At 38.1% G+C, this 13574-nt stretch overlaps 1 protein-coding gene across 1 annotated transcript in view; it reads left to right on the forward strand.

Annotated features, from left to right (window-relative positions):
• The window catches only part of LOC134610966 (E1A-binding protein p400-like), a 156500-nt gene that overhangs the window by 112297 nt on the left and 30629 nt on the right, over positions 1-13574 (forward strand). Inside the window, exons 34-41 of the mRNA XM_063454391.1 lie at positions 324-407; positions 582-713; positions 4171-4215; positions 4749-4902; positions 6123-6364; positions 7177-7350; positions 7439-7486; positions 11991-12127. Of these exons, the coding sequence (XP_063310461.1) occupies positions 324-407; positions 582-713; positions 4171-4215; positions 4749-4902; positions 6123-6364; positions 7177-7350; positions 7439-7486; positions 11991-12127 (1016 nt within the window). The remainder of the gene's footprint in view (positions 1-323; positions 408-581; positions 714-4170; positions 4216-4748; positions 4903-6122; positions 6365-7176; positions 7351-7438; positions 7487-11990; positions 12128-13574) is intronic.

Raw genomic sequence — 13574 nt, forward strand, 5'->3', positions numbered from 1 at the left:
GTATTGTGATCGCTTTGAAAAAACACTCAGTTCTGACAGATTGCAGAAAAAGGTATAAACTGAATGCTGATGCTGGATTGTGATGCCTCTGTCAGCAGCATAATAATGAGGAGGTTAGAAGAGTTGAGCAGTTCCATTAGTTGCTGAGGTAGGTAATATAACTGACATTTGGTAAAGCACAAACAGTGCACGAAAAGTGCATTCAAGTACGAAGGATGATACCATAGCTCATAACACTGATTATCTGAATAGATATGTTGTGAAGATTTATCATTTTTAAAGTGTACAAACAATTGACAGCACACTTGCCCATTTCTCTGCAGCTAACACCCATTGAAAAGTACGCTTTGAATTATCTGGAGGAATTCTACACATCGGGCACCTGGGGCAAGAAGGAGATCATAGAGGTTGGATTCTGCTCGTCTTACTTACAATAGTACAAGCTTGACTGAATAATTGACTACCAGTTGTTTTTGCATTGTTCAAAATGAGTAAAATATGCACATTACTTTGGATGTAACTATTAAAGTTGTGCTCTCTCACATTTCCTTTTACACCAAGCCTTTCTATTTAATCTATAGCAGCTAAAAACGACAAAGAAAAAATGGGAAATTCAGCAGCTCAAAGAAAAAATTGAGTGGGAAGAGAAAATAGCATTGGAGGAAACAGAAGAGGAACTTTTGACCTACACAAGAGAAGATGCCTATAATGAGGTAGGTGATACCCTGTAAAAGTGCTCTTTCGAGCTAAAACATTGACTATAACAAATAGCAATAATGAGTATGGTGTCTGGTGTACATGGATATTTTGTTGCAGAAGAAGCAAAATCATGTCAGACCGCACTTAGACGATTTAGTCAAAATTAGTTCCAATGCACGTATGTATATATATATATATATATATATATATATATACACACACACACACACACCAAACAATATAAAGCCAGCACTCTCGCACTTAGCAAGTTGAAAAAGATTTAATCCAAATACAATTCCACGTGTATATATATATATATATCTAAAAAAGACTACAGTACCTTGCACACAGGCTGCAAATTTCCTTGGCCAGGTGCACTACCAGGGCTCCAGTGTACAGACTTGCAAAAAGTAGATGGCTGCACTCAAGGTCTTTAAATAAAAATTTATTTTTATTGTGTCATCTTAAAATCAGGATCAACGTTTCAGTCCTCTCCAAGGATCCTGATGAAAGTCCTTGGAGAGGACTGAAACGTTGATCCTGATTTTAAGATGACACAACAAAAGTAAACAACAATAAAAAATATTTTTTATTTAAAGACCGTGAGTGCAGCCATCTACTTTTTGCAAATATATATATACATATATATATACACAGACGCTCCTCTTTTGGCGGTTTGTTGAAGCTATTTTTGCAAAAATGGAAAAATGGCAGTATTTTGCATTAAAGGGTTAAAACTAGAAAACCAGGGGGGCGGGGCTTGGAGGGAGCCGAGAACGGTCGCATACTCACGGAGCTCCGACAATATCTTGACTAACATACAATACGACTGCCTGAATCTCAGCAACCCGACCCTGCCATACCACCTGATACCATGGTGTAGCGTTCCAAAAAGCTTAAAACGCTGTCTGGTGAGAGAAATCGAAGCATGGGGAAACTCTTCAACACGCGGCCTAAATCCAAGATGGGATCACTGCCTGACATTTTTTGCTTCTCATCCTCCTCCGAGGACTTAATGAATGCCCCTGGACCTATACCAGAGGCAACAGGGCTGGCACCTAGCATGCAGACTGAGGATTGTGGCGCACTGGCGGCCAAAGGTGATATTATGGACCTATCGGTCAATATCAGGGCCTTCTTCTGCGCAGATCTGGCGGTGGTTTTGGAAGAGGTGGCAGCGATCACAGACAGGGTCAAGGCGATGGAGGAAGACATATCCACCCTCTCACAGCACCAAGCTGACTCAACCGAGCATATCCAGCATTTACAGAAATCACACACAGCCATGCAGGCGCAGATAGACGCACTGGACGATGGCTCACAAAACACACTCTCACTAATGGGGTTCATCGACTCCCTAAATCCCCAAGGGCACTGGCTGCAGCCTCCCGAGATGTCCTGCTCCACTTTCTAACATTCCTGGACAAGCTGGCGGTACAAGAGGCGCTCAAATCCAACACCCCACCCGAGCTTTGAGGGCATGCAACTCACCTTTCTACAAGACCTATGTAAAGCCACATTGGAGTGGAGGCTCTCTGTTCAAGGTGTCATGAAAGCGCTCTGGGAGGCAAGAATCAACTGCAGATGGGGACCATCCCATACTTTAATCGCCACCAAAAACGGCACTACACACTGGCTTACAACATCAGAGGCTTCCACCTCATTCTTAACGCAACTGGGCCTCATACAACACCAGGCTTCCACGCCTGCTATGCACACCACCTGGGATGTGCAGAACATTGTTTCCTTCGTAGCCTGCCCACGAGTGGACACGGGCTAAAAGGCATGTTCCTGGGGGATCCCTTTCCTGGGACTAAGCGCAGTTCTCTCCACAGTCAGCTGCAAGTTTTAATTGTTTCCAAAATTTCTTGAACTACATATAATCGTATATGTGCTGGCATTCTCCCTTTTAACTATTTAAGTTTAGTTTATCTTGTTTTCTCTAATTTTACTAAATACTGGTGTATATGTCATATATCTGACTCCTACTCCCGATACAACTGAAGTGGAACAGCACACTCTCACTTCCAGCCTCTCCCCAGGGTGCCCAGGGGATATTGGGCACTATACCCGTAGCTACTGTGGTCCACCACATTAATACCGCACACCGACGCACCACATCCTGACATGCATTTAGTATTCATGCCCTTATGGGCAATGCACTACCTCCCATATCTATCTAGGGCCACTTACCAGCCCACATCAGAATGTACCGCCTCCCAGGATACCACTTGTTTTTCATTTTTTGGGTCAATGACCAATACTAGGTCGGCCATCGTCAGACTATTGTTACAGCCTGGGGGGTCCCGAGCACCAGTTTTTTGGGTAGTTACACTCCAGTTATATTTCTGTTTAACGGTTATGAACAGCCTAATATTACTTATACAATTTTCTCTACGATGTATTCTCACTGGCTCTGTCATGTTGTATCCCAACTGCTATATTAATGAGCCATTATACCAAAGTCATTGTACATGTCACCACTATTAACTTAAAAATGTGCCATATCATCACGATGCTGTCCAACTTCTTCGAAACGCTGTCTTATGTGCCTGTATATGCTGTTGGGGCATTGCATGCTACCTTGTCATGATTTTATAAACACCAAAAAGAAAGAATAAATAAATAAATAAATAAAAAAAACTAGAGAACCACTGCACCCAGGCCACTTTATTAAGATGAAATTGTCTGGGTGACTTAAGTGGTCCTTTAAGGTCTGGCTAGTAGAATAGGGCTTTTACATTTTAAGCCTTGCTCTAGGTTTTATTGTCCTGTTATTATGTGTGTATTTTCCCAATGAAAGATGGGGGTGTTCACATACAAACTGTGACAATATGTGTACAAAATCAATCCCAATGACTCCTCTTAAAGAGACAGTCTACTGCCCAAATAAAAAAATCACTGTTTAGTATTTATACCTCGGATGAAAACACATATTTAATTATACATTCCTTTTATTTGTGGTATATCTAAAAACAGCTTGCAAAAGTTGCAGATTACATGTCTAAACCCTTTGCAAACCCTACCCTTTTAACCCAGCCCAGACTTTCTGTGGTTGTCCAATCACAGACTTCCCAATGCAGCTCAATGACAAGTCTTTACAAGGCAGGTGCTCTAGGCAAACGCCTGTCTATTGAGCTTAGCTTCACTGAGCTAACCAAACCAGGTAGTACCAGCACAGATTGTCTAAGTGACAGCCAAGGGGTGTACAATATGCCAATTTCTATTTTGTAGATTGGTAAAAAGTGGATACACTCTTCACACCTAGAGCACTTCAGCATGCTAAAATGCTTCAGGTGGTATGGAGTGGTCCTTAAATGTTCTAAGTTTATATTAACATATAGCTATAGATACAAACAACTGAAAAAACTAATACAAAGAAAACAAATGGCATGGCAGAATAGCCTTAAACATATTTATCTTTCTACCATTATGCCATCACACGTGCAATAATGATTTGCCTTTTTACAGGAATTTGTCTACAACAGTCCAGATGGGCAGACAGAAATCATGCCAGTAAGTATAGTAAGTAATAGTATAGTAAGTTTGCTTGTGATTAATCACCTTTTAAAGTAAAACAGTCATTATTTATTACTGAAAATAATAGATTGCGTGTGATATATTCTCCTTGTAAATTATTTTGTAATACCTTTTCCAGTGCTTGTCTTTTTAGCCTTGTTCCATGGAGCAGCTATTTTTCTCTCTCTCATAGAGCATTTTTAAGATAATCAACACTTTTGCATGATTGTCAGATTTGTGAATGTGCGCTAGCTATTTTTACCTGTGTGTTTTTGGTCTGGCAAGCCATTCTGACCAAAGAGGTTAAAAAATGGCTGTCCATACAGAACAAGTGTACACCATTTGATTTTTGTTTATGTGAGTACATTATTAAATAATTTAAAGTTAACTATTTCAATACGTGTAATATTTAACTTTAAATAATATAAAATGCAGCTCTGATGCTTGTAGAAGATTACTTTCCCACATCTGTCATGAGGAATGGGCACTCCAGCAAGATCAAACCTGCATTATAATGCTTCATTTTCCAGATATGGACACCACCCACTCCTCCTCAAGATGAAAATGATATCTACATAGACTCGGTGATGTGCCTGATGTATGACACCAACCCTATCCCTGAGTCTAAGCTGCCTCCAATCTATGTGAGAAAGGAACGCAAGAGACACAAGGCAGACCCAGCTGGTGGGTGACATGAGGCCTATAGATTGTTCTACATTTTTAGGACTTAATTTCAATATTTCTAATAACTGCCACAATGAAGTGTGTACATTCTTACTAAAGGGTACTCCAACCATCACAACCACTGCATTGGCTATGATGCCTGGAGTACCCTGGCTCTTTTACCTGAGTCTCAACTGGGCTCCAAGGCTCCCTGCTGCTGTGGCGACATGCCATTCATTGGCTAAGAGTGTCGGCTGACCGCTCCCAGCCAATAAGTAGAACACATAATGTGCATTAGCCAACCTAGAACTAGAGTGATGACATCCAATTACGCCGCCAGAAGTGGAGTTACACCTCCCGCAACCAAGGATGTCACAGTGAAATGTTGAAAATGCTTCTCATACAGATTTCAGGCACGTGACCACTTCAATTCACTGAATTGGCCATGCTGTTTGTAGTAGTAACCCTTTAATTAATGTTTAGAAAAAAGCTGTTACGAATGTTTATATATGTTTTGTTTTCCTGTTGGTGTTATAAGTAGAAGAATCATGTCCTCCAATTAATGGCAAAGCCCCCATACCTTTATATGTGCATGATATAATCAAGAGAATTTAGGGAATACATGCAAGTGTATTAGTGTATTAGCCCTGGTGAATGTTTCATGGAATCAACAGGCTTGCTCTGGTTGGTAACTTTTAAGGCATATCTTTTAGTGAAGGATTTAGAATTGTAAGCCTTGCCATGTAGCTTACTTTTGTTTAACCAGAAGTGCTGCACATACAGACTCCTACTAACATGACCACTTCAAAGAACTTTGCAATCTATGCATTCTACTGATGAGAGTTACATATCTCACACTTTATAAGGTTATTTTACACATGGGAGGTCTATAATCAAGGATATAAAGAGTTATTGTTACATTGTTTCACTATATCAAAAGAGAGGGATTGCTTTGCATTAGGATTTATATAATGAATAGAAAGAAAAAAAACATGAAATGTGAATGTATAAAATATCAAATAAAGTGTTACTTGCCATAAACTATAAATGGATACACATCTGTCCATAAGGAATATCTCTGCAGTTTTATTAAGGTTGCCAAAGATAATGCACATAGTCAAATCTAAAAATAAAAAATAATACACAATATAGTATAAATATTCTAAGAAATTTTCTGAGTGGTATTGTTATCCATCCTGGTTTTCATGTAATGGACTTAGTAATTTTGATAAATGTGTTAGCTGCAGGTCGGAAGAAAAAGCAGAGGCACGGGGAATCTGTGGTTCCACCTCGCTCTCTGTTTGACAGAGCCACACCGGCCATGTTGAAAGTGAGAAGAGAAGGCAAGGAGCAGAAGAAGAACATCCTCCTCAAACAACAAACTCAGTTTGCCAAACCTCTGCCAACCCTGGCTAAGCCGGCTACAGAGTCTGGACCAGATAACCCAGAATGGCTTATCAGCGAGGACTGGGCTCTGCTGCAGGTTAGGAAATGGGGACACTGCTTGGGATTATTACACAACAGTGTTTGGTGAATTTGGTGAAATTTTTTATACTGAGGTGGGGACTTTTTAAATCTGCTAATAATTTTCATATATATATATATATAAAAATATAAATTGTGAATTCTTTGTTTGGTTTCTATCTCCTAATATGGAATTCCCATGCGTACCTGTGCCTCATCTGCATTCTCTGTAATCTGCATTAGAATGCTTTCTTCTTGCCACTTATAAAGGATATGGTGGGAGGCACAAGCATGCCCACCATTCTGTACAGCCAGACATCTGATCTGACCATGAATTAATTAGTAATTTGATTTGCAATAAATGCCTATCCAGTTACATTATACTAAGCTCGATATATAACATTTCAAACCTATTCCTATTACACGTAGCTTCTTTCTACTTGGCTAGTATTTAAAAATAATGTTATCTCATAAGACACTCATAAGACACTCACTTAGTAAGTCACTAGACCACGTTTCCAAAATATAGGATACATGGGATTGAAGCATTTAATGATGCTTCCACTTCAGTTGCTGTGATATTATACTAGTTAACAAACTCACAGGATGATTCACGTTATACTTTACCTTCTATCCCTTTTTTTGTTGGAGTTTTGCCTCTACTCTTTATATGTAAAAAATTTTATAATGCAGTTTGTTGTATACAGATATTTGTCACATTTTCACACAAAATATTCTTTCCATGTGTAAACACAGTAAACCGTTATTTAAAAAAATACTCTTATTTGATCAAGCAGGCTTGCTTATGGTTTTCACTCTTCTGTTCACTAGGCTGTAAAGCATCTCTTGGAGCTCCCACTGAATCTTACAGTTGTTTCACCGGCTCATACACCCAACTGGGATCTGGTTAGCGATGTGGTAAATTCTTGCAGTCGCATCTACAGATCATCCAAACAGTGCCGCAGTCGGTATGAGAGTGTCATCATTCCAAGAGAGGAAGGGAAGGTGAGAAAATGAACAAGCACCCTCAATTATATATAAAAATGGTGCTGTGATGCAGTGCAGTTTTTAATATTGTCCATTCTTTTGCTAGCTCATGTTTGAAGCTAACCCTAAGAAGAAGACTAAAAGTATTTATAAGGTTTGTTTTCTTTGTTTTGTTTTTTTGTTTGTTTGTTCTATGTTGTTTGTTCATTCAAATTATCAATATCCGCCCAAAACATACATTATTCCTCCATCTCTGTGGTTTAAGTATATTCGTATTATACACTAATACACTGAACACTGCTATTAATCATAATATTTTTTTTTGTCACATACTTCATCATCTACCCAGCACTAACTATGAAGCGCCATTGTGTGACTGTTTATGTTTTTGTCTTTTAAATTTGGCAAATGACTATGGTGTTTTTATTTCTTTCAATAAGTGTTACATCATGATACTTGAGATAAGTTGTGCAACGTCTTTACTGTGTTTAAAATGGAGACTCTCTACATAGGAGTAAAAAAATGTACATTGAACACATTTATTCAAATTGATATCCAAATATTTCTTAATCTCGCTGCTTGTGAGCGGACTTCTAGCAGCATGAGAAGAGCATGAGAAAAGTCGATCATGCATTTTGCTATATGATTTTTCAAACTGACCTTTTAGTTACATATTTACTGCTGTACTCACAGTTACTATGTTATATGCAGCAAATACATTGTATTTGCTATAAACAGCTTTTGGGTTGTTCAAATAGTTCAGTGCTTTAATACATATTTGCTACACACATCCCTAGTACTCTGCACTATTCTCAAAGGGACAATCCAAGTTGCAGATGCTCCTCTTTTTAAATGCACTGTTCAGATAACAGATTTAAGAAACACCTAAAAAACAGACACACCTGAATTTCACTCATATGCTGCAAATCTGCAGCTACTGCAGGAACCAGGATGTAGCTGACATTTTATAAGCTGATTTTGGTCTTTTCTTTGTTCTCTATGTATTATATATAGTAAACCATTGCCCATTAGTATTCAATCAGTAATAAGTAGTTTAATTTATGGAATTATATGAGTGAAACCACTCAGCTAGCTAACGGAACTTGCACTGAAGGTTATCTCTAGATTATCTTACTAAATAGCTTAAATGGATTCTCTAAGCACCATAACTACTACAGCTTTTAATTGCATTTGAGACTATGGAGACAGACCCTACATGTTTTTCATACCTTTTCAAGCCATTTGACAAAAAAAAAAACAGGACAAAAAAAAACACCATGTACAGTGCTATTACTGATAGGAGTGTGATTGTTGTCATCAATCACACTCTTATCACTCTCAGGTAGCCAACCCCCATTCACTGTCTCACCTCCCCGCCTTCAGCTGAGCTTTACATGCAGGGACTGGGAGAGGTGAGTATGTTATCAGTAATATATGTATATCACAAAAATATCTGTGGAAATGACTACACCTATATCAGAATGAAACACAACAGTGCAGGGCGCCTGGAATTTTAGGAGCCAGATAAAACAGTTAGGAGTACGGTTTTTCAACAACAAAAATACTATTCTTAAAAGGACACTATAGTCACCAGAACCACCACAGCTTAATGTAGTTGTTCTGAAGTCTATAGCTAGTACCTACACGCTTTTCAATGTTTACATTGCAGCCTAGTAAAACCTCCAGTGGCAGTCAAAAAGACGGTTTCTAGAGGTGCATTCTGGGTCAGTACTGCACAGTATGCAGCACCTCCATTTAGCGTCTCCATGCTCTGCATGAAAACGCTTAATGATCACCATACGGGTGCATTGATTAAATCGTGTTTTTCTGCACATGCACAATAGTCTCCAAATGCTTTCCTATGGGAAAGCATTGGATTGGCTGAGAGCGTCAAGTGATGATGATCTCAGCCATGGCGAGACCAGCACTGCGTTGGAAAAAAGGTCAGTAAAAGCACAATTCCTATGTGATCTGAGGGCCTGTCACCTAAACAGATGCACTCACTGACAGACACTAACACACAGTCACAAAAAGCAGACACACACATACACAAACACACAGTCACAGAAAGATCCAACACACGCTGACAGGCAGATCCAACACACGCTGACAGGCAGATTAAACACTCGCTGACATGCAGACACACTTTTTCACATACACTCACAAATGATTAGTTATATTTAAATTTTCCCACACAGCCTCCCTACCTTTCCCTGGTGTTCAGTGGGGCTGTTCATTTTCCTGACGTCAGATTCTGGTTCCCAGCATCACTGGACGGCGCGCAAGGGAGCAGGAAAATCAAGCCTCCCTCGCCTCCTCCGTAATCAGTCATCCGCCTGCCTGCCTCAACTAATCTTGTGCCATGAGCCGCCTGCCTGTCGGCTGCCCACCTTTGCTCACTATGAGCCGCTTGCCACCTGGGGTCTGAAGGGACTCACTCATCCCAGGCGCCAGGACAAATTTCCTAGTCACCATGGAGACCTGGCACCTGGGATTTGTCAAGCCCTGACATAGTGTAATACAGTTACAAATAGTATTGTGCGCTTGAAAGAGTGACACTCTCCCCCACACTCTTCTTCATTGGTCCTCCCTGGGGGTGTAGATCCTTGATTGACTTCAGTCACCTGGATAGTAATTAATCTTGGCTGTATAATGATCCATCTCAGCTGAATTTCATCCTTCCCTCTTATTTCATTAATTTGGGCTCACTACGAAGTGTATGCTGAGAACAAGATGTGATGTATGCGTTCCACCTTAATTCTTCATTGCGTATACAAGCACAAAGTGCAGCAGAGCCAGAAATGCAGAGGAAATGCTTTGCGGTCCGGCATTGCTGAGCACATGCGTTCCAATACGATCTTATTTATTTATCTGAAGTTTGAAAATATCTAGAAAATAAAAATAAACAGATGGCAGCAACTGGACCAATATGGGAACCCTTTTAAGAAACACATTAAGAAAATAAACATAAACTAACACATTAATGCTACAACATAACTTCATAACATCTCCATCAACCAAATATTTCCTTAGAAATAGGTCATGAAAGAAAACGTAACAAGACAGATTTGTCTATTAAACATAACTATGATATCTAAAGCAAAAATAATTAGGACTGGCATGAAGCAAACACCCCTAAAATTAAATTACATTATAAACTATCAAGTGTCTTATTTGTTGTTGTTTTTTTTAAATCATATATGTATTTCACAAGTAAAACACTTGATACTTTATAATTTAATATTATTTTATTGGAATTTTCTCTCTTTAAAGTGCACAATACTATTTGTAACTTTGTTACACTATGTTGTGTTTCATTCTGATGATAGGTGTAGTAGGTTCCCCAGATTTGTTGCAATATACTGCCTTAGAAGGAAGTTTGCTGGGAACTCCATGGGCTGTTTCATAAATACCCACACCAGTTAGGTATCGTTTCATGGTGGAGAGATTTATTTGTACATATCTATTTTTTCTGTGCACTGAGTTATAGGTAATATGTATAAATTACAAGGTCAATACTGTTTATCAGAAATATGCTGAATATCGGCTCTAATAATTGACAGAACCGATAATTGGTCTATCCCTAATTAGGACAGCAATGACAGCTGTGAGTGTTGAGCTAAATCTCTCTCGTTGCTTGCAGCTTTTCGTTAAAATTTGCTCCTGGTGTTTAGCTGTCCATTTAATTGATGTTTTTTTTCCCATGTATGAAGCTATTCTTTGTTGTTAATGTTGTGGCAATCGTACATTTAAAAAAATATATATCTATTTTCACCTATATGAAGTCCTTGGAGTGCTTTTCAAAACTACTATGTGTATATATATATATATATATATATAAAATAATATTACATAGTTACATAGCAGAAAAGAGACTTGCGTCCATCAAGTTCAGTCTTCCTCACATATGTTTTTGCTGTTAATGCAAACAAACTAGGAAAAAAAATCATTTTTAACCTCAAAAGCACCAGTCAGATATCTCCTTGGATTAATATGGAAAAGGCAATTTGAACTGCTTAGGATGGTGGGCCATCTTGTCCTTAGGATTGGAAAGAAAATTCCTGCTCGACCACATTCCTTTTGTTGATAACACCTTCTCCTGTTCTCAGTGGACTTCTAAGTGTGTCCCAAAAAAAAAAGTGTAGATGAATAAAAGTAGAAAGTACCGTAACATTGTGTTTGTTTCTGTTTCTATCATTTTGTGAGAAAAAAACAGTGCCACAGTGGCACTTCTGTTTTGGAGTGAAAATCTCACCTGTTTCAAGCATTGGGTATTCATGTGGTGTACGAATACTGTGTGTCGATCACAGTATTCAGTTAAATTGGTATCTGCGGCATGTACAGTAATTGTGTTGTTCATTGTATTCAGTTATACTGTTACTTATGGCACACACAGGCATTGTGTTGGTAATTCAGTTAAAAAAGACTTGGCTTTAGCTCACTTGTCTGTATGTATGTATAATTGTCAAATGCTTGCACGGTGCTGTTTATACAAATACATATTGGGATATTTAGATTATTATCAACAATACACTTGTAAAAAGAAAAAAAAATCTTATGGCAGGTTGATTATTTTATTTTCGTTTTAATTTTCTTATATGCCCAGATTCTTTTTATTATTTCTACTGTTACTGTTTAATCCACATTCTTATCTTTAGACAAAAAATAGCCGTCCTCTGCGGACCAGTCAGATCTATGCTCAGGATGAGGGTGTAACACATACTCAGTTATATACGAATCGCTTTGAGTTGATGAAAATGACTGCAGGAAAGAGGAGCCCACCCATCAAACCACTGTAAGCAAGTTCACTCTGTTCACTTCATGCCTAATGTATCATTGGCTCTTGATAGATTCCATATTGACTTGGACTGTGTTGTAACATTGATTCATAAAAAATACATGCCAGATATAATATCACACTTTAGATATAACGAAATGTACGCTAAAGAAAAAAATAACATGCCTAGGAGAGAATATTATTGCTGACTTATAGAACTGTGCAAATATTCACTCAAAGCTAAAGCGAATGTTCTGTCAGTTACCATTGCTGAATGCTACTGTTAACATAAGACATTTATTTCTAAAATATTTTATTTATAAAATATTTTACCAGGAAAGATACATTGAGATTTATCTTGTTTTCAAGTATGTCCTGGGCATGACATGCTGCTAAGTTAACTCACCCATCCCAATTAAATGCTTCTGTTACTATTGTAATGCATATCTATTGGAGTACAAGTGGTACTTGGATGATTATATTAATATTCATCATCTTTGAGGTGATCACAGGAATTAGCATATCCAATTAATGGATAGAGTTGCTAAATAAGCAATGGTAAATGGACACTATAGTCACCAAAATTTAGCTGAATGAAGCATTTTTAGTTTGTAGATCATGCCCCATGCAGTCTCACTGCTTAAATCAGTTTGTTTATACAGCCCTAGTCACACCTCACAGCTTTCCTAAATACATCCTGTAAAGAGTCATCTATTGTTTGCACTTCCTTTATTGCAAATGTTGTTTCATTTTGAATTTCTAATCTCCTGCTCTGTTAAAAGCTTGCTAGACCCTCAAGGAGCCTCCTGTGTGTAATTAAAGTTCAATTTACAGAGCAGGAGATAGATAAACACTTTTAAAGTAAGTTACATGTGATTGAAAATGAAACCATTTTGTTTTCATGCAGGCTGTGTCAGTCACAGCCAGGATAGGTGTGGCTAGGACTACATGGACAGAAACAAACGCAATTTAACTCCTAAATGACTGATAATTGAGCAGTGGAACTTGAGCGGCATGGTCAATACACCAAAACTGCTTTATTCAGCTAAACTTCTTTTGGTGACTATAGTGTCTCATTGAAATAAAATAATGTAGCAGAAACTAAATTAAGTTCCTAATTACTAATAGGAACTCAGTACATGCAGATGTCAGCATAATTCTTTTTAGGTATAAACACATAATCTGTACTTGGTGCTAGTGATTTTGTTGTTCTCCAACTGTCAAGTTTACTTATAGCTACATGAAAAATAGACATTCTATTTCCTATTTGACTGCCGTTCATTAATCGTTCATTATTATTATTGTGTTTTTTGGTATATAATTTTTTTGCTTTTTTGTATCCACCCTACCTTCACTTAGTGATCGGACCTCTCTATATATATTCTTTATATTGAGGTTATTCCATCTTTTCGGCCATTCAGTGCAGTTAGTTTGTGGATACATTTGGTGTCATTTATTTTTTGTT

Source organism: Pelobates fuscus, chromosome 5 (genome assembly GCF_036172605.1).
Source record: "Pelobates fuscus isolate aPelFus1 chromosome 5, aPelFus1.pri, whole genome shotgun sequence".
Lineage (NCBI taxonomy): Eukaryota > Metazoa > Chordata > Amphibia > Anura > Pelobatidae > Pelobates > Pelobates fuscus.